The sequence below is a fragment of the Rhamphochromis sp. 'chilingali' genome (assembly GCF_963969265.1).
Source record: "Rhamphochromis sp. 'chilingali' genome assembly, chromosome: 9".
Taxonomy (NCBI): Eukaryota; Metazoa; Chordata; class Actinopteri; order Cichliformes; family Cichlidae; genus Rhamphochromis; species Rhamphochromis sp. 'chilingali'.
The window spans coordinates 23,332,190-23,360,144 of NC_137936.1; the positions used below are offsets into that span (position 1 = coordinate 23,332,190).

At 42.3% G+C, this 27,955-nt stretch overlaps 1 protein-coding gene across 2 annotated transcripts in view; it reads left to right on the forward strand.

Moving 5' to 3' along the window:
• foxj3 (forkhead box J3) overlaps positions 1–26,600 on the forward strand; it is a 91,606-nt gene extending 65,006 nt beyond the window's left edge. The window contains exons 3-12 of one of the 2 annotated variants that reach the window (XM_080892120.1): positions 7,600–7,674; positions 10,831–10,914; positions 12,513–12,614; positions 16,468–16,596; positions 18,497–18,671; positions 20,500–21,003; positions 22,343–22,444; positions 22,998–23,189; positions 25,050–25,151; positions 25,295–26,600. In XM_080892120.1, coding sequence (XP_080748246.1) covers positions 7,600–7,674; positions 10,831–10,914; positions 12,513–12,614; positions 16,468–16,596; positions 18,497–18,671; positions 20,500–21,003; positions 22,343–22,444; positions 22,998–23,189; positions 25,050–25,151; positions 25,295–25,407 — 1,578 coding nt within the window. In that variant the 3' untranslated portion in view covers positions 25,408–26,600. The remainder of the gene's footprint in view (positions 1–7,599; positions 7,675–10,830; positions 10,915–12,512; positions 12,615–16,467; positions 16,597–18,496; positions 18,672–20,499; positions 21,004–22,342; positions 22,445–22,997; positions 23,190–25,049; positions 25,152–25,294) is intronic. The other variant, XM_080892121.1, reaches the window with a different exon arrangement.
• The last annotated feature ends 1,355 nt before the right edge of the window (positions 26,601–27,955 follow it).

The following is a 27,955-nucleotide window of genomic DNA, read 5'->3' on the forward strand; positions in this document are numbered from 1 at the left end:
AGCATTGGCAGTGAATGCACTGTTCTTTATTTCTGTTTTACTCCATATTTTTTCTTTTTTTGAACATGAACTCCATACTTAAGGCAAGTTGCAGCATTTCTATGCTTGCTAAACACTGCCACTGAGGTTCAGAAAATATGATGAAACATTACAAAAAAAAGTCAGTCTATAGGCTACATGTTTTTACAGTTAGAGAATGTAAATAATTATTTGAAGTAATGATAGAAAAAATGGAGGGTGCTAAAAAAAAAAAAGTAAACCATTGTTCATTGACATATTCACTATTTGTTTTTTTGTTTTTTAAATGGATGTCACAGGGAGCCAGTGGAGGTGGTGGAGAAAAAAACCACATGTGGCTCCAGAGCAGCAGGTTACACACCCTTTATGTAACACAATGGTATTTATTGCAGCGATAAACTGGGTTTAGGTTAATTATCAATAAACATGCCGATTAGTTTTGTTTGTTTTCTTTCACTACGTGTTTGCAAATGATGAGAATGCTCATTAAATTATATTAAAAAAGTTTATATTAAAAATAAAAAGAGTCAGGTTACCATATATTTTGCAATGCTACCAACCACATTTGAGAAATCTTCCTTTTTATCATTAAAAACATTTATTTTTTCAATATTTGTTTTTTTATTGGTTGCAAATAATTTCAGTACTCATTTTGTCCTCTTTGTTGGAAACTCAGGTTCTAATATGCTTTGCAATTGTTGATGAATTTTCTATTATTTTATTTTTTTAAATATCATGTATTTTTTAATTCATTTTCATTTTCAGCAGAATTGGAGTTTTTTATTTTGCCAGTCATTTTACTGACGTGGTATTGAGTGCAGACATCAGGATTGTGGTCACGTAGCAAATGCTTGAAGAAAGAAATGCTTTATTGTTCAGATCCACATTGAATATTATATACATGGTTATTAAATTGTGCCGTTTTGCTACTGTCTAATATGACATTGGCCCTTCTTTTCAGCAAAAGCTCTGGTTAATTCAGCTGTACACCAACCTGTGCTCAGCTATACAGGGAGTGCAGAATTATTAGGCAAGTTGTATTTTTGAGGAATAATTTTATTATTGAACACCAACCATGTTCTCAATGAACCCAAAAAAGCTCATTAATATCAAAGCTGAATGTTTTTGGAAGTAGTTTTCAGTTTGTTTTTAGTTTTAGCTATTTTAGGGGGATATCTGTGTGTGCAGGTGACTATTACTGTGCATAATTATTAGGCAACTTAACAAAAAACAAATATATACCCATTTCAATCATTTATTTTTACCAGTGAAACCAATATAACATCTCCACATTCACAAATATACATTTCTGACATTCAAAAACAAAACAAAATCAAATCAGCGACCAATATAGCCACCTTTCTTTGCAAGGACACTCAAAAGCCTGCCATCCATGGATTCTGTCAGTGTTTTGATCTGTTCACCATCAACATTGCGTGCAGCAGCAACCACAGCCTCCCAGACACTGTTCAGAGAGGTGTACTGTTTTCCCTCCTTGTAAATCTCACATTTGATGATGGACCACAGGTTCTCAATGGGGTTCAGATCAGGTGAACAAGGAGGCCATGTCATTAGTTTTTCTTCTTTTATACCCTTTCTTGCCAGCCACGCTGTGGAGTACTTGGACGCGTGTGATGGAGCATTGTCCTGCATGAAAATCATGTTTTTCTTGAAGGATGCAGACTTCTTCCTGTACCACTGCTTGAAGAAGGTGTCTTCCAGAAACTGGCAGTAGGACTGGGAGTTGAGCTTGACTCCATCCTCAACCCGAAAAGGCCCCACAAGCTCATCTTTAATGATACCAGCCCAAACAAGTACTCCACCTCCACCTTGCTGGCGTCTGAGTCGGACTGGAGCTCTCTGCCCTTTACCAATCCAGCCACAGGCCCATCCATCTGGCCCATCAAGACTCACTCTCATGTCATCAGTCCATAAAACCTTAGAAAAATCAGTCTTGAGATATTTCTTGGCCCAGTCTTGACGTTTCAGCGTGTGTGTCTTGTTCAGTGGTGGTCGTCTTTCAGCCTTTCTTACCTTGGCCATGTCTCTGAGGATTGCACACCTTGTGCTTTTGGGCACTCCAGTGATGTTGCAGCTCTGAAATATGGCCAAACTGGTGGCAAGTGGCATCTTGGCAGCTGCACGCTTGACTTTTCTCAGTTCATGGGCAGTTATTTGGCGCCTTGGTTTTTCCACACGCTTCTTGCGACCCTGTTGACTATTTTGAATGAAACGCTTGATTGTTCGATGATCACGCTTCAGAAGCTTTGCACTTTTGAGACTGCTGCATCCCTCTGCAAGATATCTCACTATTTTTGACTTTTCTGAGCCTGTCAAGTCCTTTTGACCCATTTTGCCAAAGGAAAGGACGTTGCCTAATAATTATGCACACCTGATATAGGGTGTTGATGTCATTAGACCACACCCCTTCTCATTACAGAGATGCACATCACCTAATATGCTTAATTGGTAGTAGGCTTTCGAGCCTATACAGCTTGGAGTAAGACAACATGCATGAAGAGGATGATGTGGACAAAATACTCATTTGCCTAATAATTCTGCACTCCCTGTATGGTCTATCTTTAAGTCTCTTCTTTCCATTTGTTTTACTCACTCATCCACTCAATAACCAGCTATTTCCCTCCCTCTTACAATTCATTCACCCACGAGATCGTATTTCTCTATTTCTGAACAGATCTGAAGCATCCATCTCAGCAATAGCTCAAGTCTTTTGTATTGGTTCGTCATTCAGACTTGGTAACAGGTCAGTCAGAGGTTGAGGTCCCATCTTTTTAGCGATAGTATTTGCAAGGGTGTTTGCTTTAGTTTGTCTGATTTGTTGTTCTCCTCTCCCTCTTCTGTACAGATGCTTTATACAAGATATTAAATGTGGCAATAGGCCTGAATAGTATTTTTACATGGCTATTTTTTTTTCCTACTCTAAAAGCCCTGTGGTACATTCTGTCTTCTTTTTCATTGTTAATGTGAAAAGACATGTTGATTTCATACAAAATGGGATAAACTTAAAACTGGAAGGATGCTGGGAATGCGTAGGCAGTGTCACCTGAACTAACCTCTCCTTACATTCAGCTTGAAACTGCCTGCTTTTACGTTTTCTCTGAAGACCTGCTCTTTTGTAAAAATGTAAATTGAACTCTGGAATGATTTTTTTATTTTTTATTGGGAATGTTTGCCTTTATGAGCAGCCACTGTGATGAAGGTCACTGTAATGTTTAACCACTGGCTCCTGACAACGTTTACCCCCGCTTATTTTCCCACAAACTGCAATGCTACAGAGAACACTTTGATCACAAAGGCAGCAAATCCAGCAGCATTTAAGTTTCTCTCCGATGGAGTTTAATCGAAACACTTTAAGAGCACCTCCAGGTCATCTCAGCTCTCACTTGGTCTCTGGAATGCTTCGGATAAACTTAGAAATGGGCTAATATGTCTTTGTTGTTAGTTGTGGGAAACAGAAGAATGGGCAGAGTGTTGGTTGGTTAGAGCCCACATACAATTCATTTTTCCCTTTTTTTTCCTCCCCCCTCCACTTTTGTTTTTTGTCTAAAAGCTCAAGTTATAGAAAGATGGTTTGAAACTAGTAAGGCCCATACAGTGGCATTGATTTATTGATGCTATAGCACAGTGTGACTCTTCCTCTCCCTCTGTGTTCGTCCCTGTGTCATAACTGGTATGTGTGCATACGCATGTCTGTCCCAGCATGCCGAGTCCACTCCCTTGGGTCCCTGACCATGTGCGCGGGGTGGCTCCTCCTCCCCAGCTGTGAGGAGCAGGGCTCTGACATGGTCTGTCCCTTTAGCTCACTTTGAACGTTTGACATGCCGAGCGCAGAGGTCAGCCTGACCTACTTTCCCCTGGCGGTCCTTTCTGCTGAGCTGCAGCGCTCCTCAGCAGGGGGGACAGCGAGGGCGGCGCTGCTTACGCCTCCACTGCTGTCCTGGTGTGTTAAATCACCGCCATTTGTTAGGAGACACGTTCCTGTGTGTGTGTTGGGTTTTTGTTTTGTTTTTTTCTTTCTTTCTTAGGTGTGTAGGAGGCATCCCACATGCATGGACACACACACAGACACAGGTTTGTACTGAGGTTGGATATGAAGTGCTCTGTGGGGGCTGCAGGTAGATGCTGGGCAGCACTTGGACAGGACCCCTGCAGTGAGCTCTGTCTGACTCACTTTGTGTACAACTGTTAACACCCTCTGACCTCTTCCACCTACTTTATTTCCCTCTGCTGTTGAGCCACTTATGTCTTCATACCAACTTATAGCCCACTGTCTAAAAGTAAAGACCTGCAGCTCAAACAGTGACATACTGTTTATATAGTTAGTGGTAATTGGCAGTAATTTTTCATCAGCCTGTTGTTGTCTTCCTCCCCACTCTCTCTTCCCATTAGCAAAGAAGCTATGATCTATCAAATACAGTGACTTTTGTCTTTTCTGTGTTTTTTGTTTAGCTTTTTCTTCTTGTGCTGTTGTAATATTATAACATCCCCCCTTTTGTTCCGATACCCCCTCACCTGCGTATGACCCGCAGCCTGGTGGTTTCTGCTTTAGACAAATGTGTCTAAAGCAGTTCATTAAAAATTAAACTTCTGATGTAACAGCAGGCTTTGAACACTTGACTGTATCAATGATTTAGGCCCAGTAGAAGGTCCTTAATGGATAAAGCCAACTTTCTGTGCGAGTCAGACTGCTTCTGGCTCCTTGGCATCAAAGTGACACACGCAAACACAGAAGCTGTGAAGGAAAAATGGTTTTAGGTACTTAAGGGTGTATGGCGTTGTAGAGCTTGCATCACACACGTCCCGGCTCACACTCTCCCCTGTTGGACATGTCTCTGGGTTTTAAAGTGGCATGGGCTGGCTAAGTGGGGAACTTCTTATGTGTTTGTCACCATCCACTATGCATGCGCATTGTTTTATTCATCCTGGCCAAAGTCAAAATATGAAAAGGCAAGCGACAAATTGCAACCAAAAGGGCAAGGCCTTTTATAACAGTGCTGTTGCTTAGAGGCTGTGCAGACAAGCTGGGCTGCGATGAGCACCTGAGAGGAAAAACAGTCATTCAGTAAAACCTCTGCTGGCCGTCAGGCTGCTCTCACTACTGCTCAGCGTACGTGGCAAGTTGGTCAAGTCTATGTGACTTTTTAGATCTGATTCTTAAGATTAGTTTTTCAAGCATCATATCAGTGCACGTTTGTGTAGCATGCAACTGGATTTCACTCAGACCACATAATGGGTCTGATCACAGTGAAACCCTGAATGCTTCTGCAAGTAGTTTTGAAAACCTGATAATGGCGTGACCACAAGATGCTGCGGTTTGAGAGGTTTTCATTAATTTATTCTGGTGTGTGAGAGCAGAACAGAATGATTGTCTTTTGTTTCCTGTAGTAAAAATGTTGTAAATTTAAGTTTTTGGCATGGAGTGATTTTAATAAACCATAAATTTGTCAAATATTCTGATTCCATTGTATGCAGTTCATGATTTCTGTTTTATATGTTTCTGCAGTGAGTGTTTTTGGGTTCTGAGGTTCATGATTTAGATGGTTATTTTTTGTGTGCCTGTTTTGGGAGGGAGAACACAGTTTTTACACTTGATAGTCTCTTGTTTCGAATTTTTCAGTCAACAGTGTTGCGTGCAAGTGTGGGACAGCCTTCCTGTGAATGATGTGTGTCTCTTATTACCATTGTGTTCTGTACTGTTGCTTTTTGTCTCGAGAGTTTCAGTTTTCCTTCAGGTATTTGGGTGATACTCCACCCTCACTCATATTTCACACACTGTCCTATAGGATTGCTCTTCTCTTCGCAAAGATGAACACCATCTTGAATTTGTCTCAGCTGTATTGAACCGAAAGACAATATGTGTCAGAATAGCTTCAGTGCAATCGTATTTTCTCCTGACCATCCTCATGCTCCGTTTGTTACAGTCAAATACTGTCAGTGAGACTTTTTCTTCCCCGTTTTTAGAAAAAGCAGTATGGGTACACGAAGCAGTCTTTTGGCCATATTTTAGTGAATCCAGGACTGCTTGGAATACGCTGTATGACCAGAGGTGGAGCAGAGAAGAGGATCATAATACTGTTGTGTTAAGAGAGTACCCTGCACATTTGTCCAATGAGATTTATTGTAAATACAGAAGATTTGTATGTCCTCATAAATTTGAAGTGCAGTGTGTAGTGCTACAGCACAAGCACTTAAAAAAAAAAAAAGAAAGAAAAGAAAGAAGTCATAACTTTAAGTGTCAAGATGTAATCTGGAAAGTTCTCATTTAGCCTGTGGCACAGTAAGGGCTTTGACTCTGCTGTCCCGACTTAAGTGGGAAATTTATTCCTCCAGTGTAGGGTCAGAAAAGTGTTGAGCCTTGACTATGACTAGGGGATGTTTAACCACAGGGTCCTTGGCATATTGGACCAGCCAGTGGTGCAAAGGGAGCAGAGCTCAGCTCAGAGTTTACAGTGTGACCATGGCTCAGAGTCGTAAAGGAGCTTTTCTTGGCCTAAGGGCCAGGTCCGGACATCGCCTGTGGATGACACAAGGGCAGAATTATTTTCACTCCACTGACAGTTTCCCATGTATATTTTATTTTGGAGGAAACAAAAAAAAAAAAAAAAGCATTAATCTTCTCCTGAATTGTACGGGCATTTCAGGATTATTTAACGAGCAGGATTGGCAGCATTACGACCAGCCTGCCATTATCATCCCTCCTGTGGTATAATTGCCTTTGGTGTTGAACAAGCAGCTCCTATCTTTTGCATTTAGGGGTCTTTCACTCTCTCTCTGCCTGTGCCCCCTCTCAGCTTATCTCCTGCATCCACTAAACTCATCAGAGAATCCTACAGCTTTTTAGTGTGACCATCTGTCAATACCACTCCATAAAGTGGAGTGGAGCAACGTGTGCATCCATTGGCTCTTATAAGCCCTCAGCTGGTTTGGCTCCAGCTGGATGTGAGGGCCTTACTGCTGGTGGTTAACCCAGGCCTGGAGCATCGCTCTCTAGCCCTTGTGGCTACTTCAGCCCACCTCGCCTCCCCTATCAGGCAGCTGGATGAACCTCCCTCTTCACCACTGTGGAGTAGCTTGTAACACTGTAATGAGTTAACTTTCAGAATGATCTACATAATTTATTTCCTGCCCCCACAGGAGCCCGCTGAAGCATTAATTAATATCAGGCACCGCTATCAGCAACCATCCCAGTGTGGGATTCCTTCTGGCTCCTATTTTTGGCGCCGGTGGAATTTGATATGTTGTGCAACCATAATGCAGTTTGTTGGACAGTGATGAAAGATAGTATGTCCTGGTGGTATTGTACATAAATTTGATCTCCTGCACATGAATCCAGACATGGTTGTGAGCCAGATCTAATGGCTTTGAAACAGCAGCAGGAGCGGTGACTAAACCTAAATGGTTCATAACAAGTTGCTTTTTGCCGCTACAAGTGATATTGCTCACATTTAGATATTTCAGACTTGTTAATGTGATCTGATTTCTATTTGTATTTTTTATTTCTTTATTTTTGATATGTTAACTCACCTCACATTTTTTCTCTCTCTCTGCTTCCCCCCACAGAACTCAATACGGCACAATCTGTCATTGAACAAGTGTTTTCTCAAAGTGCCTCGCTCCAAAGATGACCCAGGAAAGGTGAGACTTAAAAACATCAACTGGTAATTGCAGACACCTATGGTTGCATGTAATTGCAAGCCAAATAAATGCAATATTTAAAATTTTAAGCAAGTACCCTAAGTTCGCAGAACTCACTATTACAGCATTTTTCTGTTGTGTATCGTGCTATCTCTGGCAGAAAAATATTACCTTTGAATTCCTGCCAGGACTCTTGACAGTCTGGAAATGCATGGAATGCTCGTAATCTATTATGAACCTCCCACCCCCACATAACTGCATTTCAAATATAAGGGGAGGCTAGTTTTTTCTTTTCTTTTTTTTCCTACTTCTTCTTTTTTTATGTGCTGGCACAGACAACAGATGTGGGTGAGGAAAAGAAGCCAGACTGGTAGAGATGGGGCCATAACAGGGTACAAGTTAGGTCATTCCCAGAATCTGCCATCCATCAAGTATTTACTCCAAGTGAAGCTGAACCTACTGAGAGAAAAAACAAGAACTAAATCAGGCCTCTGCCTTTCACTTTTGTTTTCTGCAAGATTTATTCCAGGTTAATCTGACATTTTATTCATAAAAGGACCACCCGCACTTTCAGCTTCGTTCTCTTCACAATCTATCTCTCGCAACATCAACCTGATATGAAGCAATTGCTGATAAACTTTGTTGTTCATGAATAGCGAGCCTTTAGGCCAAAATGTATGTGATGGTGAGCATAGGTGTAGCCATATGTGGTATAACCTAGATCATCCTGGAAATGTCAGAGCGTGCGGTACATATGCTTAAAGAACCACACAAATAATTACACACACACACACACACACACACACGCACATGAAGAGCTACGCCTAGCTGTGTAGAGGATGGGGACTGAATGCTAATTTCATGTTTTGCTGTAATCCTCTGATATTGACACTCCTGGGAGCTGCTCCACTAAATACAAAATAATCTATTGCTGTATGGATCCCATTCCAAATGCATGGCCAACATGCTCGCATCCTTAATGTTTAATTTGGAATTTTCCTCACTCCCTTCCCCCCGAAGACAACTTCAAAGGGGCGCTAGCCGCTCTTGATATGTTGCATCAATATTGTAATGTGGCAGGAATATGAGAACTGCTGGTTGGATGAGATAGGAGAGTCATGTCGCTCTGTGTCTGTCTCTGAGATGGTGTAAGAGATGACAGTTGTTGTTGTTGTACATGTGCACACACATGCGCGCGCACATACACACACACTGTGTCTACCTCAGAGGTAGAAATGTAGCCTGTGAAGGCTGCTGTTAGTAGTCTTCCTTTTAATTGGTCTTATGTCTCGGCCTGGAGTTGCAAGGATCGCCGCTGTACTTTCTTTGTTTGTCTTTCCTGTATGAAAGGGGAAGCAGGTGACATAATTTATGGTGATGTATGAAAATAAGCTGCGTCATTGAGGGGAAGAGAACAGGCAGTGTACCTGTGTTATCAGGATCTTGAAAAAAATCTTTACAGCTGCCTTTGTTTTATTGCTGCAGAAATAGTGTGGCTTTCCTCTGTTGTTGCCCCAGACTCCAAGGATACACTTCACTTGGCATTGCTACATTTTTCCTTTTTCTTTCTTTCTTTCTTTTTTTTTTTTTTTTGTGCTGTATATTTGTGAATAATTTAATGACTCTTTATATGCTTTTTTCTTTTTTGCTGCCAAGTCTCTGGGGGTGGGTGTTGGAAAATGCAAAAACTCCCCTCCCATGAGGGTTAACTTAAAGTGTTGTTCCCCCCCTAATTAAGAGAAACACCACAGAGCTTGGCTTTCTTTGTGTGACACTTAATTTTGAAACATCTGTACCTGCCCATTTCAGCTCTCAGAAAGAGAGCAGTTACGTTTAGAGACTCTCTCATCTTTGCATATAACAAGGGTTTTGGTTTTTTTTGTTTTTAAAGCAGCCTGTATCTTGTGCTGATTGTGCTGTGAATCCCCCCCAGGAAAATACTAATTGACCCCAAAGCCTCACACTCATATGAAGAGTTATAATTTTAACCCCTGATGAATATAGACCAAGCCTGGATTTTTATTTTAACAGTCGCAGCAGCGATTTATGCAAAAATGGCAGATTTGCTAAATTTAACAAGAGCAGGCTATTGTGTATGCTGCATTATTGTATAGATACTTGAAATACAGTTGTTCCATGGCCTCTCTTGTTGTTTAGAGAATTTCTTATAGAAATATCAATTATTCTCTCTGCTAAGGAAGTAATTTTAAAGGTCCTGATCTCACTTTCTCTTGACAATTGAGATTTTATCGGGGGTCATATGAAATATTAAAAACAAATTCAGAACTCGCAGGGCCTTAGGGTAAAAATCTCATTTTTAACAACTGCAAGCAGCATTGCTGTTGGCTTCGAGGAGGCACACCATTGAAAAATAAATTAAATGGGGCGAATGCAAAGATAAATAATGCAGCCTGGTTGTGGAATTACGAGCTGCAGCCCCAGAGCCAGCCCCAACTGTTCTCTCCTCGATTAGCCTTTTGTAGACCTTAGAAGAAAGCAACACGGCAGGGCTAGCGCTGCCTCCATTCCCGGGCTGAGGCAGGATCCTTCATCCTTGGCAGCAGCGCTCTGACTTCACTACCTGAGGCTGAGGAAGTACAGCTTCAGGAAAGGCTTAGCATTTCACCACCACCAGCTGCCCTCACCAGCCTCTCATTGAGGAGCAGCCTCAGAGGAGGAAAAGCCAAGGCTTTCTTGCTAACAAAGCCCACCCACACACCACTCAAACTCTTAACACATAGCTATCAACTCAAATAAAGGCTCGGGCTGATAGGACAGATTTTAACAGAGCGTATGAGGCCCAAGAGTTCTGAATATGCAGGTATATTTCAGTGCCAAAAATGTTTGTGATATCAGAGTGGAAATGTCTTAATCCTGATTTGTTTTTTCTTTCGTTTGTTTGTTTTCCTTTTTTCCCATTTTTAATTTGACTTTTTTCTTGACTTTAATGGATATTTGACATTTAAGAGGCGGGTTGTAAAGATGGGAATGACATGAAATTCTGGGGTGATGTGTGACAAGAGTCCCAAGCCATACTCAAACCATCAAAGTTGCGTGCTCTGTAACCATTCAGCAATGAATGCAGGGGAATTTCTGGGGTATCATGTGAGAAAGCAGTCTGTTTTATCATCTCACAGGCTTTTCTTCTGTCTGCAGGGCTCTTACTGGGCCATCGACACCAACCCAAAAGAGGATGCTTTGCCTACACGGCCAAAGAAGAGGCCGCGGTCTGGAGAGCGGGTGAGTCTGATAGGAGAAACTTAACATTCTCTGCAAGAATATGCATTTATTTAGATAGATAGATAGATAGATAGATAGATAGATAGATAGATAGAAAGACACACACACCCTTCTCCTCCTTCATTCTTGTTAAAGCGTTAATATCTGTGTGGTTCAGTATATTTTTTTTGTGTCTTTACCTTGCATCTGCCTCAGTGTTGTTTTCCTTTTGCCCTTCTTTCTCTCCCACTTTCCCTTCACTCTTTCTCTAGCACTTGCAGACGTACACACACACACACACACACACACACACACACACACACACACACACACACACACACACACACTCAGACTCAGTAGGAGTTCATATCCAGACTTTATGTAACTACCTCTTCATGCTGCTTCGCTAGCCTGTCATGAAGTGGGCTCCTTATTAATAAACTATGCCTCAGGCAACCATTACATACATTACATTTTGCACTCACTTTTTTTAACAAACATCAATTAATGCAGAACTGTGTGCAGCGGCTATTCTGAATGGGAGCTTTTGTCTTTAATTATGCATGAGCTTCATCCGCCCGTTAACGTACGGCTGTACAGGTTTTTACTGAGCTGCTCAGATTGACCTGGCCCTTGGGCATCCCAACACAGGGGGCTCTCGTCTCTTCCTTCTCCACAATGTGGCTGACCAGAGGCTACGATGAAGAGAAATTCCCCAAGCTGGCGAGGGAGACTCATATATATATATATACACACACACACACACACACACACACACACACACACACACACACACACACACACACACACACACACACACACACACACACACACACACACACACACTGTTGTCTCTACCAGACACAAACACATAGACTCCATTAATCTTAAAATGCTGTTTATGTAGTTGCCTCACGGCATCCAAATACTATCAGATTCATTCAACAAACTGTGGTATTGCAGGTGTGTGATCTTAGATACACAAAGCGTGCCTTGTTTTTAGTGTTTTTAGTACCTTTGTTTTTTGAGTGTGACACAAAAGCACGCACAAAGCGAAGAGGACTCTGTTTTCTGTAGGACACGTTTACTGCCCCCCTCCTCCCCCACCCCCCCAGACCCTGCCTGTCTACAAAGGCTTCCTTGAAGGGTCTCACACAGTGAAATTGAGAGTTTGTGAAATCTCATTTATGTTTAGCATGAATTTGTAGCCATTCCTCTTACAGTAAGCAGTTTTGGGAGACAGCCACAGTAGAGTTATCTCTCACAACAGTGTACCTATACTGCAAGACAAGGGGGTTGCACGTGTGCATCAATATGGTATGTGTTTGGGTGGGAGGTGACGGTGGGGTTTGGGGTTTCAGACCTATTTTCTTTTTAGTTGTGTTTTTTTTTTTAAAGTCCTAAATCAAGTTGTGTCTCTGATGTATCATAGAAGCAGCTCTGTTTGTTTTTTTGTTTTCAGATCTTGCAGATGGATATGAATGTGATAGCAGCATGAAATTTGTTACCAGCTTTAATACAGGTTGCTCCTGCAGTAGTGGGATCTCGTGTGTTTAATAATTGGATTACGTTGACTTCTTTTTTGTTCTGCCTCCACTCCCTGCCCCCAACCCCCACAGGCTTCCACGCCGTACAGCCTAGAGTCAGAGTCTTTGGGGATGGAGTGTATGATCTCTGGAAGTGCCTCTCCAACGCTGGCAATCAACACTGTGACTAACAAGGTACTACAGCCAGCAATCCAGCCTCCAGCTCCAACACACACCTGGCTACACGGCTGCACCCTGACCCCACCCACTTCTCCAACCACCTACAGCACTATTCCCCACAGAGACAGGAGCACTTTTGTGAAGGGGAGATGCAGGCGCGCACACACACACTTTCACACGAGCATATGCTCATGTGCCTAAAGCTTCTCTTCATCACAACCCACACCAAAATACACAACTATGTGCCCTGCTGTACCTTTTTCCTCTACAACAACAGGCAGCAGGCTCTTGTTATCTTTAGTGCGGAAATATGATGCTCACACTGGTGCTTGCCTTTGCAACCTGATAGACTTGCACACAGTCTTGTGCACATTTGGAAACAGAATACTCCACATGCTATTTGGGGTTTCTGTATTCACACCTGTAGTGCAGGTTGACGCCCGAAAAGTTGTTTTCTCACCGAGTGACCACTCTACAGGTGACCACCCCGGCTGCTGGCTCTGTCTGCTCTCCGTGGCTTTTCTTTTTCTTTTCTTTTCTTTTTCTTTTTCTTTTTTTTTTTTTTAAGCATCCGTGAAAACATGGAAACACTTGTACATCATAGCGCAAAGCTACAGGGACTGCTAGCTGTTAGCTCTGAGTGTGCTGCTCACTCTGAAATTTAAATAGGCTTTTTAACCTTAAGCTCTCATCCTCTGAGCCCAGTGGGGGCAGCTCTCAGGAGTACTTTTAAAAAGCCTACAAGAGTCGCTTATTTCCTGCAAGCATTACAAAAAAGTATGGTTTAACGTGAACAGGGGTGTTCACAGAAAAGATGAGTTAGTGCTTGTATGACAGAGGCTCTTGCGTTTCAAGTTAAAGGCGTGTGTTGTAATTTTTATGCATGCACATTTATGTTACAAAGCGTTTCTGCTTGTTTTGAGGAGCATGTCGGTGACAACTACCTAGGGGCTGTTTCTGTAGCAGACAGATTCATTGGCCAAAGTGTGGAGACAGATGACCCTTTTCCTGTTTGAGTACTACAGACAAGCACTTTCCACCGATCTCCACCACCAGCCGCTGCATAATAAGGCCCTAATGTTAAGAGCTGACAGTTAAGTCTGGATCCCTGCCATTGAATACCTCCAGCTAAATAACTTAGACGAGTAATAACCGACATGCATAAAAATGACACCCAAAAAACCCCATCAGCTGAGCAATTTCAAGCCAGTTTTGTCTTCTTTTGTTCATTTGATTGTGACAAAAAGTGTTATGGCAGTAAAGCAAGCAGAAGACAAAGTGGAATAGCAACAGATCTGAGGTCTGATGTCCTCAGAGAGAGCTTGTTTCTCACTGTCTTACACTGTAAACACACAACAGGCCACGCCTCTTTCGGTGCTGCATGCCAAGCCACAGGAATTCCCTCTCTGTTTTTTTTTCCTCCTCTCTCTCTCTTTCTATTCTAGTCTCTCTCCCTCATATTCCCGCCTTCTCGCATAGACCAATGGGAGAAGCTGGCAGGACGACTACTGAACCAGCAAGAATCTTCTGTCTAGCATTCCTCACACGATTGTACTCCCTCTCCTCTCACTTTGGTGTCTTTCTCACGCAGACTCAGACTTTTCTTTGCCCCCCACCAAAGATTGTGTTCTGAGATTATCCTAAACACTGGCATTAAAGTTACAAAACTTTGGCACTAATGTGTGGATGATCGAGAGGGGGCAAGGACAGATTGTTGGAAATATGCTTGCTAATGAATAGTTGTTCTTCTCCTCTCATCTCCTTCATGCATCTCATACCCTTTTTGTGTCTCTTCCGCTGTCACCTTGTGTCTGTGCGATCATGCATGCGGGGATTGTGCCAAACATTGGCTGGCATTGTTGGAGACACCTGGGCTTTGATTTCATAATCCATGTCTCATGCACCAGATTAGGCCCCCATGTAAAAGACACCTCTGGCTTTTTACTTAATTCACTGCTAAGAATAGAACTCTGACTCGCTTGCCTGCTAGCTGTACACAGTTTTTACTGTGGAGCTGCTCCTGCCTGTATGAACACGCTTGCCTCGGCCTCTGTGTGTTTATGTGTGTTGTTCTACCTTTGTGCACGTCCGTTGCTGTAGCAATGTATGTCTATTATATGTTACATGCTTCTATGTATGTGGGTGAGACGCGACTGGGTGTTAGCCTGCGACGGTGCGTGTTTGAGTAGGCATCTTCACTCAGGACTTGGTGTTGGGTGGGGATGGGGGTTCTGGGTAAACCACAGAGCACTGAGGTTTTTGAAATCATCACACTTTATGGTTGAATGGTGTAAAAATAGATTGTGGTGAGAGACTTAAGGCTAAAAGCTTGTTTTATGACTTCATTACACATAACATTTATATATCTGTGGCACGCTGTTTTTGATTAGCATTGTAGGGCTGAGTTTGTAGACGTGCTTAAGCCTTCAGTCTTAGCTGCTCATTGAGTTCCCTTTTGCGCTAATGAACGCTGGAGCCAGGCCCACACTGAGTGGAAGAAGGCTAGAGTTGCCTAATGAGCTTCTTTTACCACCCCCCTGTTGTCCTCTTCCTCTGCATCACCCCTCTTCCTCAAACAGTGTTCTCTGGATTCAGCATTTGCGCTGTTCAGTTGTGTTGTTTTTTTTTAAATTGCACTATTTCTATCTCATTCTATCAGTGCAGAAGCCAAGCTCCATATTAAAGGCTTAATATGATCTGAAGCTCTTGCTCTGTGCTCTGGATTCGCACCAACATATTAGTCAGCCGGCCAATCAGTCAGAGAAGAGAAGACTGGTCAGGGCTGCCTGAATTTCCTCACCTCCTTGGGGCCGCTGTGGTGCCACGCTGTGGCTCAACAGAAAGACAAGAGGCTTCAGTCCATTACTGCTGCTACTGAGAGGCAGGGTGCTGGACAAGCCGGGCCAATCTGCCTGCCTGAAGGCTACTACAACTGCTGTTTCATTGTGCTCAGCACAGAGCCCACTCTGTTGAGCAGCAGTGATGAGCAGAAGCCACCATGCTGCACTCACACATGGACAGGCACACACAAATCTGAGAATGCCATGCCTTCTTCCACTGCAACACCACCAGCGCGTTACTGCCATTCTTTTCTCACCAAACAAAACTCAGCACATGGGATGGTCTCTGTGGGTGTCATTATATTCATTATCTGGATTATTCTTCTTACTACTGTCTTAATTGTCTGACGGCACACTTTATTTGGGGAATGGCGGGAGGACTAAACCTTGTTAGACAATAATTAAGATTGTCGTCCTGAAGTGCCTCGGCTAGTTTCGCTCCTACATTGAAAGGTCAGTGTCTCGGCTGCACTGAAATCCTTTGTTAGCTGTCCCAAACGGATTTGCGCTTGGTGAGCAGATGTGGCTGACATCGCCAGTAGCATGACCTTTAGTGATGGGAATGTCTCAGCTGTCTCCAGACCCCTTAACACATTCAGATGGAACCCCTTAGTGACTGCGGAGGGTGTTGAGCAGCACCCTATCTCTCTCTCTCTCTCTCTCTCTCTTCTCTCTCACTCACTCACTCACTCACACACACACACACACACACACACACACACACACACACACACACACACACACACACACACACACACACGCACGCACGCACGCAGTAAAGCGAAAAACTATTCTGCAATTATGACATGCTGTTGTATGCAGCACACACACATCTCCTGGCTTCACATTCCCACTGCTAATATCATTAAACTGCACACCAACATTACCTGTAACACCAATTTTCTTCCAGGAATGCTGATGTACCAGTGCATTTATTTGTGTGGTTGGGTTTTTTTTCTTTCTTTTTTTTTTTTTTTTTTTTTTTTTTTTAAGACATCAAGGCTAATGCACATGTGTATGCGTTTCAGGTGGCGTTGTACAACACAGACCAGGAAGGGAGTGATAGTCCAAGAAGCAGCCTTAACAACAGCCTGTCTGATCAGAGTCTGGCCTCCGTCAATCTCAACAGCGTGGGCAGTGTGCACAGCTATACACCGGTAAGAACTAGGATGAATGTTGTTGAGTGAATTGTCATTTTTATGGATTCAGCACTCTAAACATAATCTTAAATGTTCTCTTGATTGCAAAGTTTAACTTTCACATTGACTAATTTAGAAAGGCACTAAAGATAGACAAGCTCTACCTCCCCTCCTAAAAACCCCCAACAAAAAACATGAAACATCAAAAGTTAATGAGACCTGGGTTGGTTGATTCAAACAGCCATAAAACAAGAGGAAACACCCTCACCTGCAGCAGTGTATTTAAAAAAAAAAAAGAGCTTTGGAAAAATACAGCAGCAGTTTTATTCCCTGCACTGTACAGTCTCAGGAAATGCATTTTTCTTCTGATCACCAAACACCTGCAACAAAAGAATGGGTTGCTACCCTCTCCCTGAGCCAGTCAGGCTTGATACAGATTTGACGTGGGCCGCGTCTTATTGAGGTTGACCTAAGCGGTGCCATAAAGACCTCAGGTTTATTTGCAGCAATTAATCTGCATCGTTCATGGGAACAAAGAAAAAACAATAAAGGTGCCAGGGCAGGTTGTTCCTGCTGTTCTGCAAAGAGTCAATAGTGTAGAACAGTGGGATTTTTTTTTTTTTTGTTTGTTTCTGGCTCTTACTGAATATTTGTAACAGGATATTTATATAAATTTGGTGTAATTGTTGTTTTTTGAGCACTAAGCACTTACAGCCAAATGATAAATTGTCATTGTGTTCATATTTTTCCAAGCCGTAGGAGAGCCACAGTCGCTAAATGAATGAAAATGAAACACTGCCAGGCTTAGAAAGTGTACTTTATCCCATATTTTATCTGCTCAGAAAGTCCCTGGAGTCTTTCTTCAGAGGAGCCAGCCGTAGACGGTAATAGACCGAGGTTCAGGGTGGACATGAGCTGGAGTACAACATCAGGAAGGGGGTTAAGGGAAACAGAGAAAAATGTGCACACTCCTGGAACCCAGACAAAGAGAAGTGCTTCCTCTGATGTCCTCCCACCAGAGATGCCCCCTCTTTGGTGTGGTCCTCCTGCATCCTAGAGCGCTCCGTGCTCCAGGCGCTGGGCATCGATCGGCTCAGCCTGATGGATGTGCTCGCTCTCTCTTCTCTGTCTCTCTCTCACTCTCACACACAGCCAAAGCAGCAGCTCGCAGTAAACACTCCGGCTTTATTATCACCTCTTCACTCTTAGCCTTGCCAGTCTGTGAGCCATGCGCTTCAGCAGTGTGCCCACATATTGGAAGAGGAAGATGTTATGATCAAAAATTGGACGTGAACTCTCTTGTAGTGCTAGCCCACAGTGGTAACAGGTCAGGTCCTACTTTGTGAAATAACCATGGTTTTGTGTTGCTGCACTTGCTGTGGTGAATCTCATAGATAAATTCTTAGCTGGAGGGGACGCTGCTTGCTGTCTCACACCCAGGGGCAGTGCATAACATTGACTGCCCACACAAATACATGGATAAAATGGCTGCTTATTTGTACAAGGTATTGCTATTGATTTTGTTTTAAATACATTTTGCTTAGCCACCTGAGTATTGGCTTTGTGTCCATTCGAGTTGCTCTCTTAATGTTGTGTGAGCCAAGGCGGTAAGCACTGACCTAGATTGTTGTGCTTCGCGTAATTGTTCTTTATATGTAACATGACTGACACCCTTTCAGGCGGAAATAGACATTGTAGCCGTCACTCCTCAGAACAATTAAACCATGCATGTGTTTGAGAACTGCTTTATATTTGATGCGGTTCCTTGATAAGGTGAGCATGGTGTGGGTATCTTTGAAAAGTACAGGTGCTCCTCTACAGTAATCCCTGTAGCTTATACCTTAACCAGTGAAACATCAAACAAAGTGTTGGTCACTTTTGTAACTCTTTGCTGTCGTTACTCTCTTCATTTGTCCAGGTGACCAGTCACCCAGAGCCTGTGTCCCAGTCTATGAGCCTCCAGCAGCCTCCCCAGTCCCAGTATAACATGCCAGACAGGGACAAGCAGCTCTTGTTCTCAGAATTTGAAGATCTCAGTGCCTCCTTCCGCAGCCTTTACAAGTCTGTTTTTGAGCAGTCCTTCAGCCAACAAGGTAAGTGGGCTCACGGGAGCATCAAGTGGAAACCTAATAGAGGGCCTAAGCTTCAATCATCAAGGAACAGGATGATTCTCAGAACGATTTTCCTAATGCGGGTTTGTTCTTAACAGCTGGGGCTATAGAGAGTCTTTAGGCACTAATGAGGTTTACAAAGAATTGAGCAGGTTTTCAAACAGGCTGACGAGCCTATAGTGGAAATCTATACTGAGTATTTTCACGATCTTCTGCCAGAGAAAATGTAAAAACCACCTCATTTAATATACAAAAGCAGAGTCTGAGAGTCTGTGTATTTCATTAACCGACGCAGGCTTAATTCTCCACACGTTTCTTCACGTTAGACAAATGCTGTCTGCATCTTGTCACATGTCAAGTTTTTCACATAGGGTATGTTTCATCAGATGAGTGGAAGAGGTTGCAGGCAGCTTAAGGCCTCAGTAAATCTGTTGGATTTGAGGTTCATTTGTCATAATGATGGGGAATTTGTATCATATAATACACGGTGTTGGATAGAGCACAGCTTTCCAAAGGGCTGTGAGTCCCTGCAGAACAAAAAGCAGTTTTGCTTGTAATCTGATTGACTGATAAACATGGAGCACTTGACAAGCGAGTTATGAGCAAAGTCGACTGAGCTTTCTGTGTATAACCTACTTTCACAAATCAAATGCATTTCATGCTAATGTTTTCAAAGAGTTCCTCTCCTTTAATCTATCATCTATGTTTCATTAGTTGAAAGTTGTAACCTTTTTTTATGTGCATAAAAGTGAAATCTCTTAGTCAGACAAGCTCTAGCAATTAAAAAGCGTAAATAATCGAGCTAGAGGATTTCACACTCTGCCGCTGTAGACAGTGAGCTAATTCACTGGCTTTGATAATAGGTAATGAGCTCGCATTATTATTCTGGTGCCGCGTTAATTGCTTTCTGTATTTCCCTCGTTGGACAATGGGCTTTCTGTGCCGATAAGAGATGCACCTTTGTCACCCCTGCAGTGAGTGTTACGTGCCGATTGTGGAGGTGCAGGGCTGGAGTCAGCTCTAAAAGCACTCCAGTGAAATAGGTTTACTGTGCCAAAGCTGTGAAGGACAGTGCCTCTTACGACCACTCCCCGGCACTCAGATGATTGCAGTTGGGTGTGCAGATGTTCATGCTCCAGTCATGTCTGCGCAGCAGCACGATGAATCTGTCAAAGACGGCGTAGCTGGAGAAGAGTGTCGACGGCAACTCGAGACAGCGAACCTTAGAATCAAAACTGGTGCTGAGTCATTCCCTGACACGATAAAATGGCAGCTGGCCTGTCTCACTACTTAAATACAGGAGGCCCCTGTCCCATTACTGTCAGATGCTAAGACTGATGACCTGAAGTAGATGTTTAAACATGTGTTGGCTCCCGACTCTTATTTGTGTTTCTGCTTAAGTGCCTTAAATGCATTCGATCCTGCAACCATGCGAGTGCATTTGTTTGGAAAATTAGTAGCAGCTGGAGCTACGGCTAAATATAGTTTCATTATAAATTAATTTTCCATTATTTTTAGATTTAGTGATTCCCAGGGGCCAGGGTAATGTCTACAAATTGCTTTTTGCTGTAATAGAAAATGGTGCAAAATCTAAACGTGGTGATGAGAAACATATAAAAGCAACACATCCTCAAAAGTGAGAAGCTGAAACAAGTACCTAAGTAAAAAGTCAAATTATATTGAGTTAGTTGTTGAATAATTTTTCATAATTTTCCTTGTTCCTGCACTGATTGTCTTTGTTTTATTGTAAATACAATTAAAAATTAATTGTGTTAATAATTCTTTACTTTATTGATGTTTTATTTTTCAGGTCTGATGGGCATACCGGCAGATTCCTCCCAGCAGACCCACACCTCCTGCTCCTATCAGCACTCCCCCAGTGGCACCATTAGCTCTCAGAACAGCCTCTCAAACAACCAGTCTAACAGCCACCCTAACAGCCACTCCACCAACAGTGGTCAGGTTCCCCTGTCCCATCCTGCCCAAGCCCACCCTGGCCACGGCTCGCCCCATGCGCAGCACCTCTCGCAGCACGGGGGCCCTCACAACCAACACAGCCAACACGCTCAGCACAGCCAACACAGTCAGCACCCACAGCACCAACAGCACTCCCAGCATCCCCAGCATGCTGCGCACTCCCAGCACGGGCAGCATCCATCGCAGCACCAGTCCCACAGCCAGCACCCGCAGCAACACACGCCACACCCCTCTCAACACACACAGCACAGCCAGCACCCTTCTCAACATGGACAGCAGCACCAGAGCCTCTCCCACCAGCCCCATCCTACCCAGCAACAAATGGCCTGCAACACAGGTAAGGCCCTCTGTCTGTCACTTGTCTGTGGACCCAGCGTCGCCTCGTGTTGTTCACTCTTCATCCTGTCCATCACGCAAACCACATGTAAAGCAAAGACACCGTGCTCACAGCTGAATTGGATTTCTTATCGGTTCTCTTTTTTTTTGTGTGTGTGTAATAAAGCACTGAGAAATTGTTTTAGATGCTGAAGACTAAAATCATCTCCTGATTTATTATCTGTGCTGTTGAGAACAAAGCAGTGCTGAAGCCGCTGATTTCTGCAGCCTGTCCAGTCACCTGGCACCTCCTAGTGGCCACACCACAGCACTGAACTGTTTAACACCCCAAAAAAGGGGGTTTTATATTTGGCATTGACTTCTTATTCATTTTTCAGAAAAAGACTGCCAGCAAAACCATAAATGTGACTAAAATGACCTGACCTTTATGTGTAGACATTATTGTTGTTGTCAGGAAATAATGGCTTGCCATCGCCAGACAAAAGCTGTTTTCACACAATGCACCCTTCAACCTTTTTTCGACATTACCCAACAGAGCTCCTTTTAAGACTGCAAATGTCCAATGCAGTCTGATCAGACATTAAATGATCTTTTTTGTATGTATTTTTGGAGCGTAGTGGAGAGAAAACAGGAAAACTGGGAGAAAGGTAAAAAATGGCTACGGGGCAGATGCAAACCTGGGCTTCTGCATTAACCTTTTAGCAAACTGATCACATGCTCAACCCTGTGAGCTTAACCTACACCCCAGACATTAAATAGTCTTTAACCTGCTATCTCTTTATTACAATATCGCTGTGAGCCCGGAGGGAGTAGTTATCCTGAAAATCCTGAGCAAGAGGGTCATCATGTATGCTCCCTCACTGTAGCCTTTACCCAGGCCACACCCTGTCCTAAACCAAACAATGAGACTCTCCTTATGTGTACTCAGACAGCTGCTCAAATCTCGTTCTTCCGATACTGTCCAGAGTTCATGTGTGAAAACGGCTCAGTCCCCAAAATGTACAGTTGTAACTGTTACCTCACATTTGAGGTTTAAATTCCTCTTAGCTGGATAAAACTACAACAGATGAGCACTAAAATGTGTCATGTACAGACAGAGATTTCAGTCCTCATACCACATGGGTCCATATTAAATGGGTTGCAACTGGCCCTACTCGGTGAGGGGGAAACTCCATTTGAACCAGAAGGGGAGGCAGACACGTTCTGCCAGAGCAAGTGCTTCTACAATTATGACTGAAACTGTATTTGTCCCTGGCGTGAACTTGGCATTGGAACCAAAATCACATGACTTTGATCTCTTACCTTGTAATGTTACACATAGTATGCTGTGTGTGTTGCAGGTTTACTGTCTGACTGGTACCCAAATCTGGATGCACTGAAAGAAAGCTGTCGTATTGCTAGCAGCTATAACTGGGCTGATGTCGACCTTTCACCTTACCAAGGTGCGGTTTGGTCACTACAAGTAGATCTCAATCCATTTGCAGTTATTAAATTTGATAAGTGAAGAATTTATAAAAACCTTTTGCTGTCAGATTTACCTCCTGTCTAACATGTATGCAGTCAGAAGATTTAAAGCTAGAAGCTGACAGTACAGTAATGCCCCAGCTTTTGATTGAGTGCTCAAATGTTGACTCTGTGGAGTTGATTACCAGTTTAATTAAACTGAGCTCTTCAATTAAATAACACTGCCTTCAAGTTTAATTACCAAAACACCAAGCTCAGCAGGTCAGTTTATCCAATTACAGTCTAGGATTGCAAGGTAGGATGTTTTTAAATATCACCCACTGAAGGTTACTGACATAATGAATATATATTGCAGCAAAGTTTTTGCTACTTGTTTGTAAATTAGTTTGTCATTTACTAAAATTTATATTCTGTGGAAAGTCAACTGGAGCGGTTTCACACATTTCATTGTCACAAAATTTTATTTTAAGTCAGTTAAGTCCAGCACCACCTGCTTCTCGTGTGCTAAAATGTATGTTTTATCTTCCCAAGGACTGAGAGAGAGCATGAGACAAGCAGAGTTGAACAACTGGTCTCTGGAACCCACCCAAATCGCAGACCTCTGCTCATCCATCAACCAGTTTTTTGCCCGCACTGGTGTGATCCAGCCACAGGGGGAAGTGCAGCCTCCCGTTTGCCATGGCTCCATGCACACCAACAAACCCAGCCAGCACCTCAACGCAGGTTAAACAGCTGATTCTTAACCTTTCAGCCCTAATCAGAGATCATTGTTGTCGTGTAAATGTGCATGTTTGTGGGTCTGAAATGACTATCGACTCAAAAAGAGTAATCTGTATGTTTCCTTTGTTTGGAAATCCAGTAATCTGTGTAATGAAAGATTCATCCAATTATATTTTGACCCTTTTCCTTGATTAGTTTAGTTTGTATTTCATTATACAGTATATGAATGCTTAATTGCTTAAACATCAGCTTTCATGAGGAAGTCTTTTTGCCGTTGCACATTAACAATTGTTTATCTGGAAGATTTTTCCTCCTTCCAAGTCAATCTCACAAACAGTTTGCCTGTCTTTAAGGACAAATATAGATTTGTTAGCTATGAAGCACTGGTTTCTACACCAATAATAAATATAACTTGACCTTAGAGAGGAAATAATTCACAAATGGATAAAAGTACCAACACTGGCACTAAACTAGGAGAGTGCGAACACTACCCAACCTTATGAACTTTATAGTGTAGTTACATTTAGTTGCATGAGTTATAATAATAACGATGATAATAATAGCAATAATAATAATAATAGCAAGCAGCTTGGCTGCACAGTGGTGCATCAGATGTCTCACAGTAAGAAGGTTCTGTGTTTGTACCTGTCAGAGGACACGCTTGTCAGTTTAATTGGTGATTTTAAAGTGGCTGCTGGTCTAATGATAAATGGTTATGTTTCCCCGTGTTAGCCTGTTAAAAAAAGACACTGTGCCAGGATGAGCGAGGTTAGCCAGGGGTGAAGAAGTCTTCATGCATGGAATAAATTGTCACTGTATCAATCCTAAATGTCTAGACTTAGTTGAATAAGGAGAGATTGTCTGGAAGAATTGATGATTTATTGAGATATATACATTTTGATTAATAAGCTATTTGGCGATTAGACTCCGATGAGCAGAAATGAGTCCCAGCATGGATAGAAACTGGGATGGGAGGCTTGGATGGGGCTTTGAATGACCAGGCTGAGGCGGGTATCATGAAAGAGTCTGAAAGGAAGAATGACAGACGAACACTGAGATTTAACTGGTCGATGGCAGCAGATGGCTGTCTTTCCCTGTTTCTTCCTGTTAAATGGGAGTTCTTTCTTCCCAATATCGTCAAGTGCTTGCTCAAAGGGGGTCCTTCAATTGTTTGGGCTTTTGGTCTTTTATTGTATGGACTTTACCTTACAATATAAAGTGTCTTTAGGAACTCTATAAAAAAAACTGAATGAATTTTGAACCAACTGATTGGTTCAGAGCGCAGAAAAGAAAATGATTGGAGTATTGGGAAGGAGGAAATGACCTAAAGAATAGAGTAGGAAACACTCAGGAAAATCAGGCAGATGAGTGAATACAGATCTTCTTTATTGAACATGTGTGTAAGCTTGATTTGTGTTCCTCATAGTGCTATCAGAGGAGTAAAACAGTAATTCCTCAACCTACCTGCACAATGCTGTGTAGTTTAAAATGTAGTTTTACTTGAAACAAAGAAGCTCTGATAAAGTTTTAAGTTGTAAATTTTAATTATTTATTGTCAAAGTTCCTGAAATTTACCCACAATTTAAATTTTGTGGTAAAATGACTGTTTCCTAAAACGGAAATGGTGGCCAAACTGGAACATTTTGAAAGTGGCTACTGAGGATTTTCAAAATAATAGGTCCTGAGTGGCAAACATGCACATTTTGGTGCCTGTGTCCACTCAGTGTTCATTCTCTCCTTATTTTATATGACTAATTTTAGTGGCCTGAACAGATAAGAAGATAAAACAAAGGTTATTTGTCAGCAAAGGTGTTTTCCATCTGGTTTAAAAGATCTTTTAATTAAAGTTTCCATTTTTCTCAGCAGGAAACCTGTACATGGACTCCAGACAAAGTATGTCCATGATGGTTCCTCCAGCATATCCCCACATGCCCCCTATGAGCAGTGCAGGACCCACTATGACAGGTGACATATAGCCACAGCAGAAGCATGGATGAAATTATTCTTCATAACAGTTTTCTTACCTCAGTTTGAATGTTTTGGGTTTTGTTTGTTTCTTTTTTGTTTTTTAAGCACAAACGAACACTTCCTCTGCTCTTGCTCTCCAGGACACCATGCACAGATGAACCAGCAGCACATGATACCTGCCAGAAACTTCCAGATGCATCGCATGCAAGCTGACGATATCCAGGATGATTTTGATTGGGACTCCATTGTCTAGCTGCTAAAACTGCTTCTCGCAAATACACAGGAGCGAAGGGAGGAGATGGAAGCCAGGCTGAGCTGAAAAGGCCGCAGGTGGAGGAGGCCAATGTGGGTGGACTGCAGAAGAACATTTGAGAAGCTTTGGTGGAGAGACGCAGAATTCAGACTTCAGAGTCCTGACAGTTTAAAACAAAAACAAAAAAATAAAAGCAAAACATAACTAGAAAATGTTACTTTGAAGACAATCATATTTAGTCGGACATTTTAAAGTGATTGCTTACAAACTTGTGTAGAAGCAAGTTGAACACATTCACGTCTGAACCACGTGTTCCTCAGCCAGCCCTCTCCCCGTCCCTAGCGAGCGGCCTTCCAAAGTCCGAGCCCCCTCCCCCCTCCCTCCTCCCCTCCTCCAGCCTCCTGCTCCGTAACCGTTATGTGATTTGAGCGGCGTGTTCAGCTTGTAATTCTTCTCGTGTTGACCTTGGCCTCAGCTGCCTCTTGGATGAGTTTCTCTCTTTATTTTTTCTTTTTAAATTGTTATTTTCTTCTTCTCCTTTTCTTTTTTTAAAATGAAACACAAGCCGTCGCTGTGAGTGATGTCATGGTGTTTGTTGGTCACTTTTCGGAGAAAGTTGTCCCGCTGTGGCTGAATCAGTGGTTAAAGATAGGTTTACAAAAAACAAACAAACACAGGGTTTTAAATGTGTAACCAGGCTTGATGTTAAACAAACCAGAATAGAAAACAAGAGGGAGATCACGGAAAGTGTCGTGATTTTTTTTATTTTATTTTTTTTTTATGTTTTTGTTTGTTTGTTTTGTTTTTTAAAGCCAGCCAATGTGATCAGTCTCACTGCATTAGACGAGTTATGGGAGTACAGCAACTGTCTTTCTTTATTTCTCTGTCCCAAGCACTTCAAGATGAATGAATGAGTGGAAGATGATAGCAGAGAGAAGTCAGATATTAGTCATTTTAAAATTCATTCAGCCCAGAGTTGATTTAAGCTCTCCGTTTGCATCATGTTTGTTCATATTTGGCTCTTCCATTCTCATTAAACAAGTTTTAGGCTTAAAGTTTGAACAGCAGCTTTCAGGCCAACTTATTACTGAACATTAACGGTAACAATATTTGCATGTTGGTCAAACAAGGAGCTGCATACAGTAATGTTTAAGATGTGTGAACTCTAAAGTGTCCTGTTCAGTTAAAAAAAAAAACATAGGGGGGTGGGGACTGAAATGTCCATTACTTATATTTTGTAAACAAGACATAAGCTGAAGTCTTTAAACGAAACACTTCTACTGTGGAGGATTTAATTGTTAATTTTCTTCCTGAGAGTTAATTGAGAGCATTGTTACCTTAATGTAAGGGAATACAAGGAAAATATTAGTCCAGTTTCAAAGGTACTAAATCGGTCGCGCTATCATCATCACTTTATTACCTTGAAATTTTTGCTATTTGCTCAGATTGAGTGTGAGTTTTTTCTCTCTTAGCAGGTTGTGATCGAGGGTTATGACCTGATAATGAGCGACTGGCAGATCAGTTTTTTTTCTTTTGGAGAGAGCTGGGCTGCAGTCGCACAAGCCTAAAGACCGGTCGGAAACTCCCTGGTAACCACCAGTCACTAAGGAAAAATACATTTTTGCTAGGGGAAATCAGCCACAAATATGAGTGCTGTGCTGTGCAGAAAACCTGCTTGTGATTGCTTTTATCACCAGCCGTGATCGCCTGCTGTTTGCACGGAAGACGCCAAGTACTCACTAAGTGTGCGATGGAAACCAGAAATGAAGACCATTTGCTTTCATAGTAAAAGTCTTTTGAAATATGTTTGTTGGGTCTGTAAGGCACAATTTCTGAGTGTTCACAGATACCGCAAAGGCTCTCAACTTGTTTGTTGGCGTCTTCCATGCAAACTACGGGCGACCACGGCAATCTGATAACAACCACAGCAATGCTTTTTGGTGGTTTTTGGCGGAGCACCCTCTTTGCAACTGGTTTCACCAGGCGACCGCCAACAACCTCGAGAAATTACTCACCAACTGGTTGTGGAATGCACATTTTTCCATAGTGACCAGTGGTTTCTATGGGGTTGTTAACTGGTCTGTAAGCTTGTGTAACTGGCACCTTAATTTTAAGCTGCTGGAAGTGGGCTCATATTTACTGCACACACATAAGAGTCTAATTCTGGCAATAAGCATATTTCCTAAATTAAAGAATTAGTCCAAACCATAGATTAAATGTTTTGCTGTAGTAACAGTAAACTGTAGAGAATCCAAATAGTAACACTTTCAATTCTTGCTGACTTGAAACAGGTTATTAAAGTAAATTGTATTTTGAAAAACAAACAATTGAAACGTAACACTGCCTTCTCAAAGAGAAACAAATCTGATCAGCAGAGCAGACATGGCGTTTTCTTTTTTTTTTCTTTTTTTTTTTTCCTGCTTCATTGTCACTTCTGATGTTTAAATTTTTTGGGAGGATATTAATTTTTTTCTTTAAACTGCCCACAGGTTTTTTTTTTTAAATAGAGATTTTGCTACTATACAATCATAACCGAATGAGAAATGTG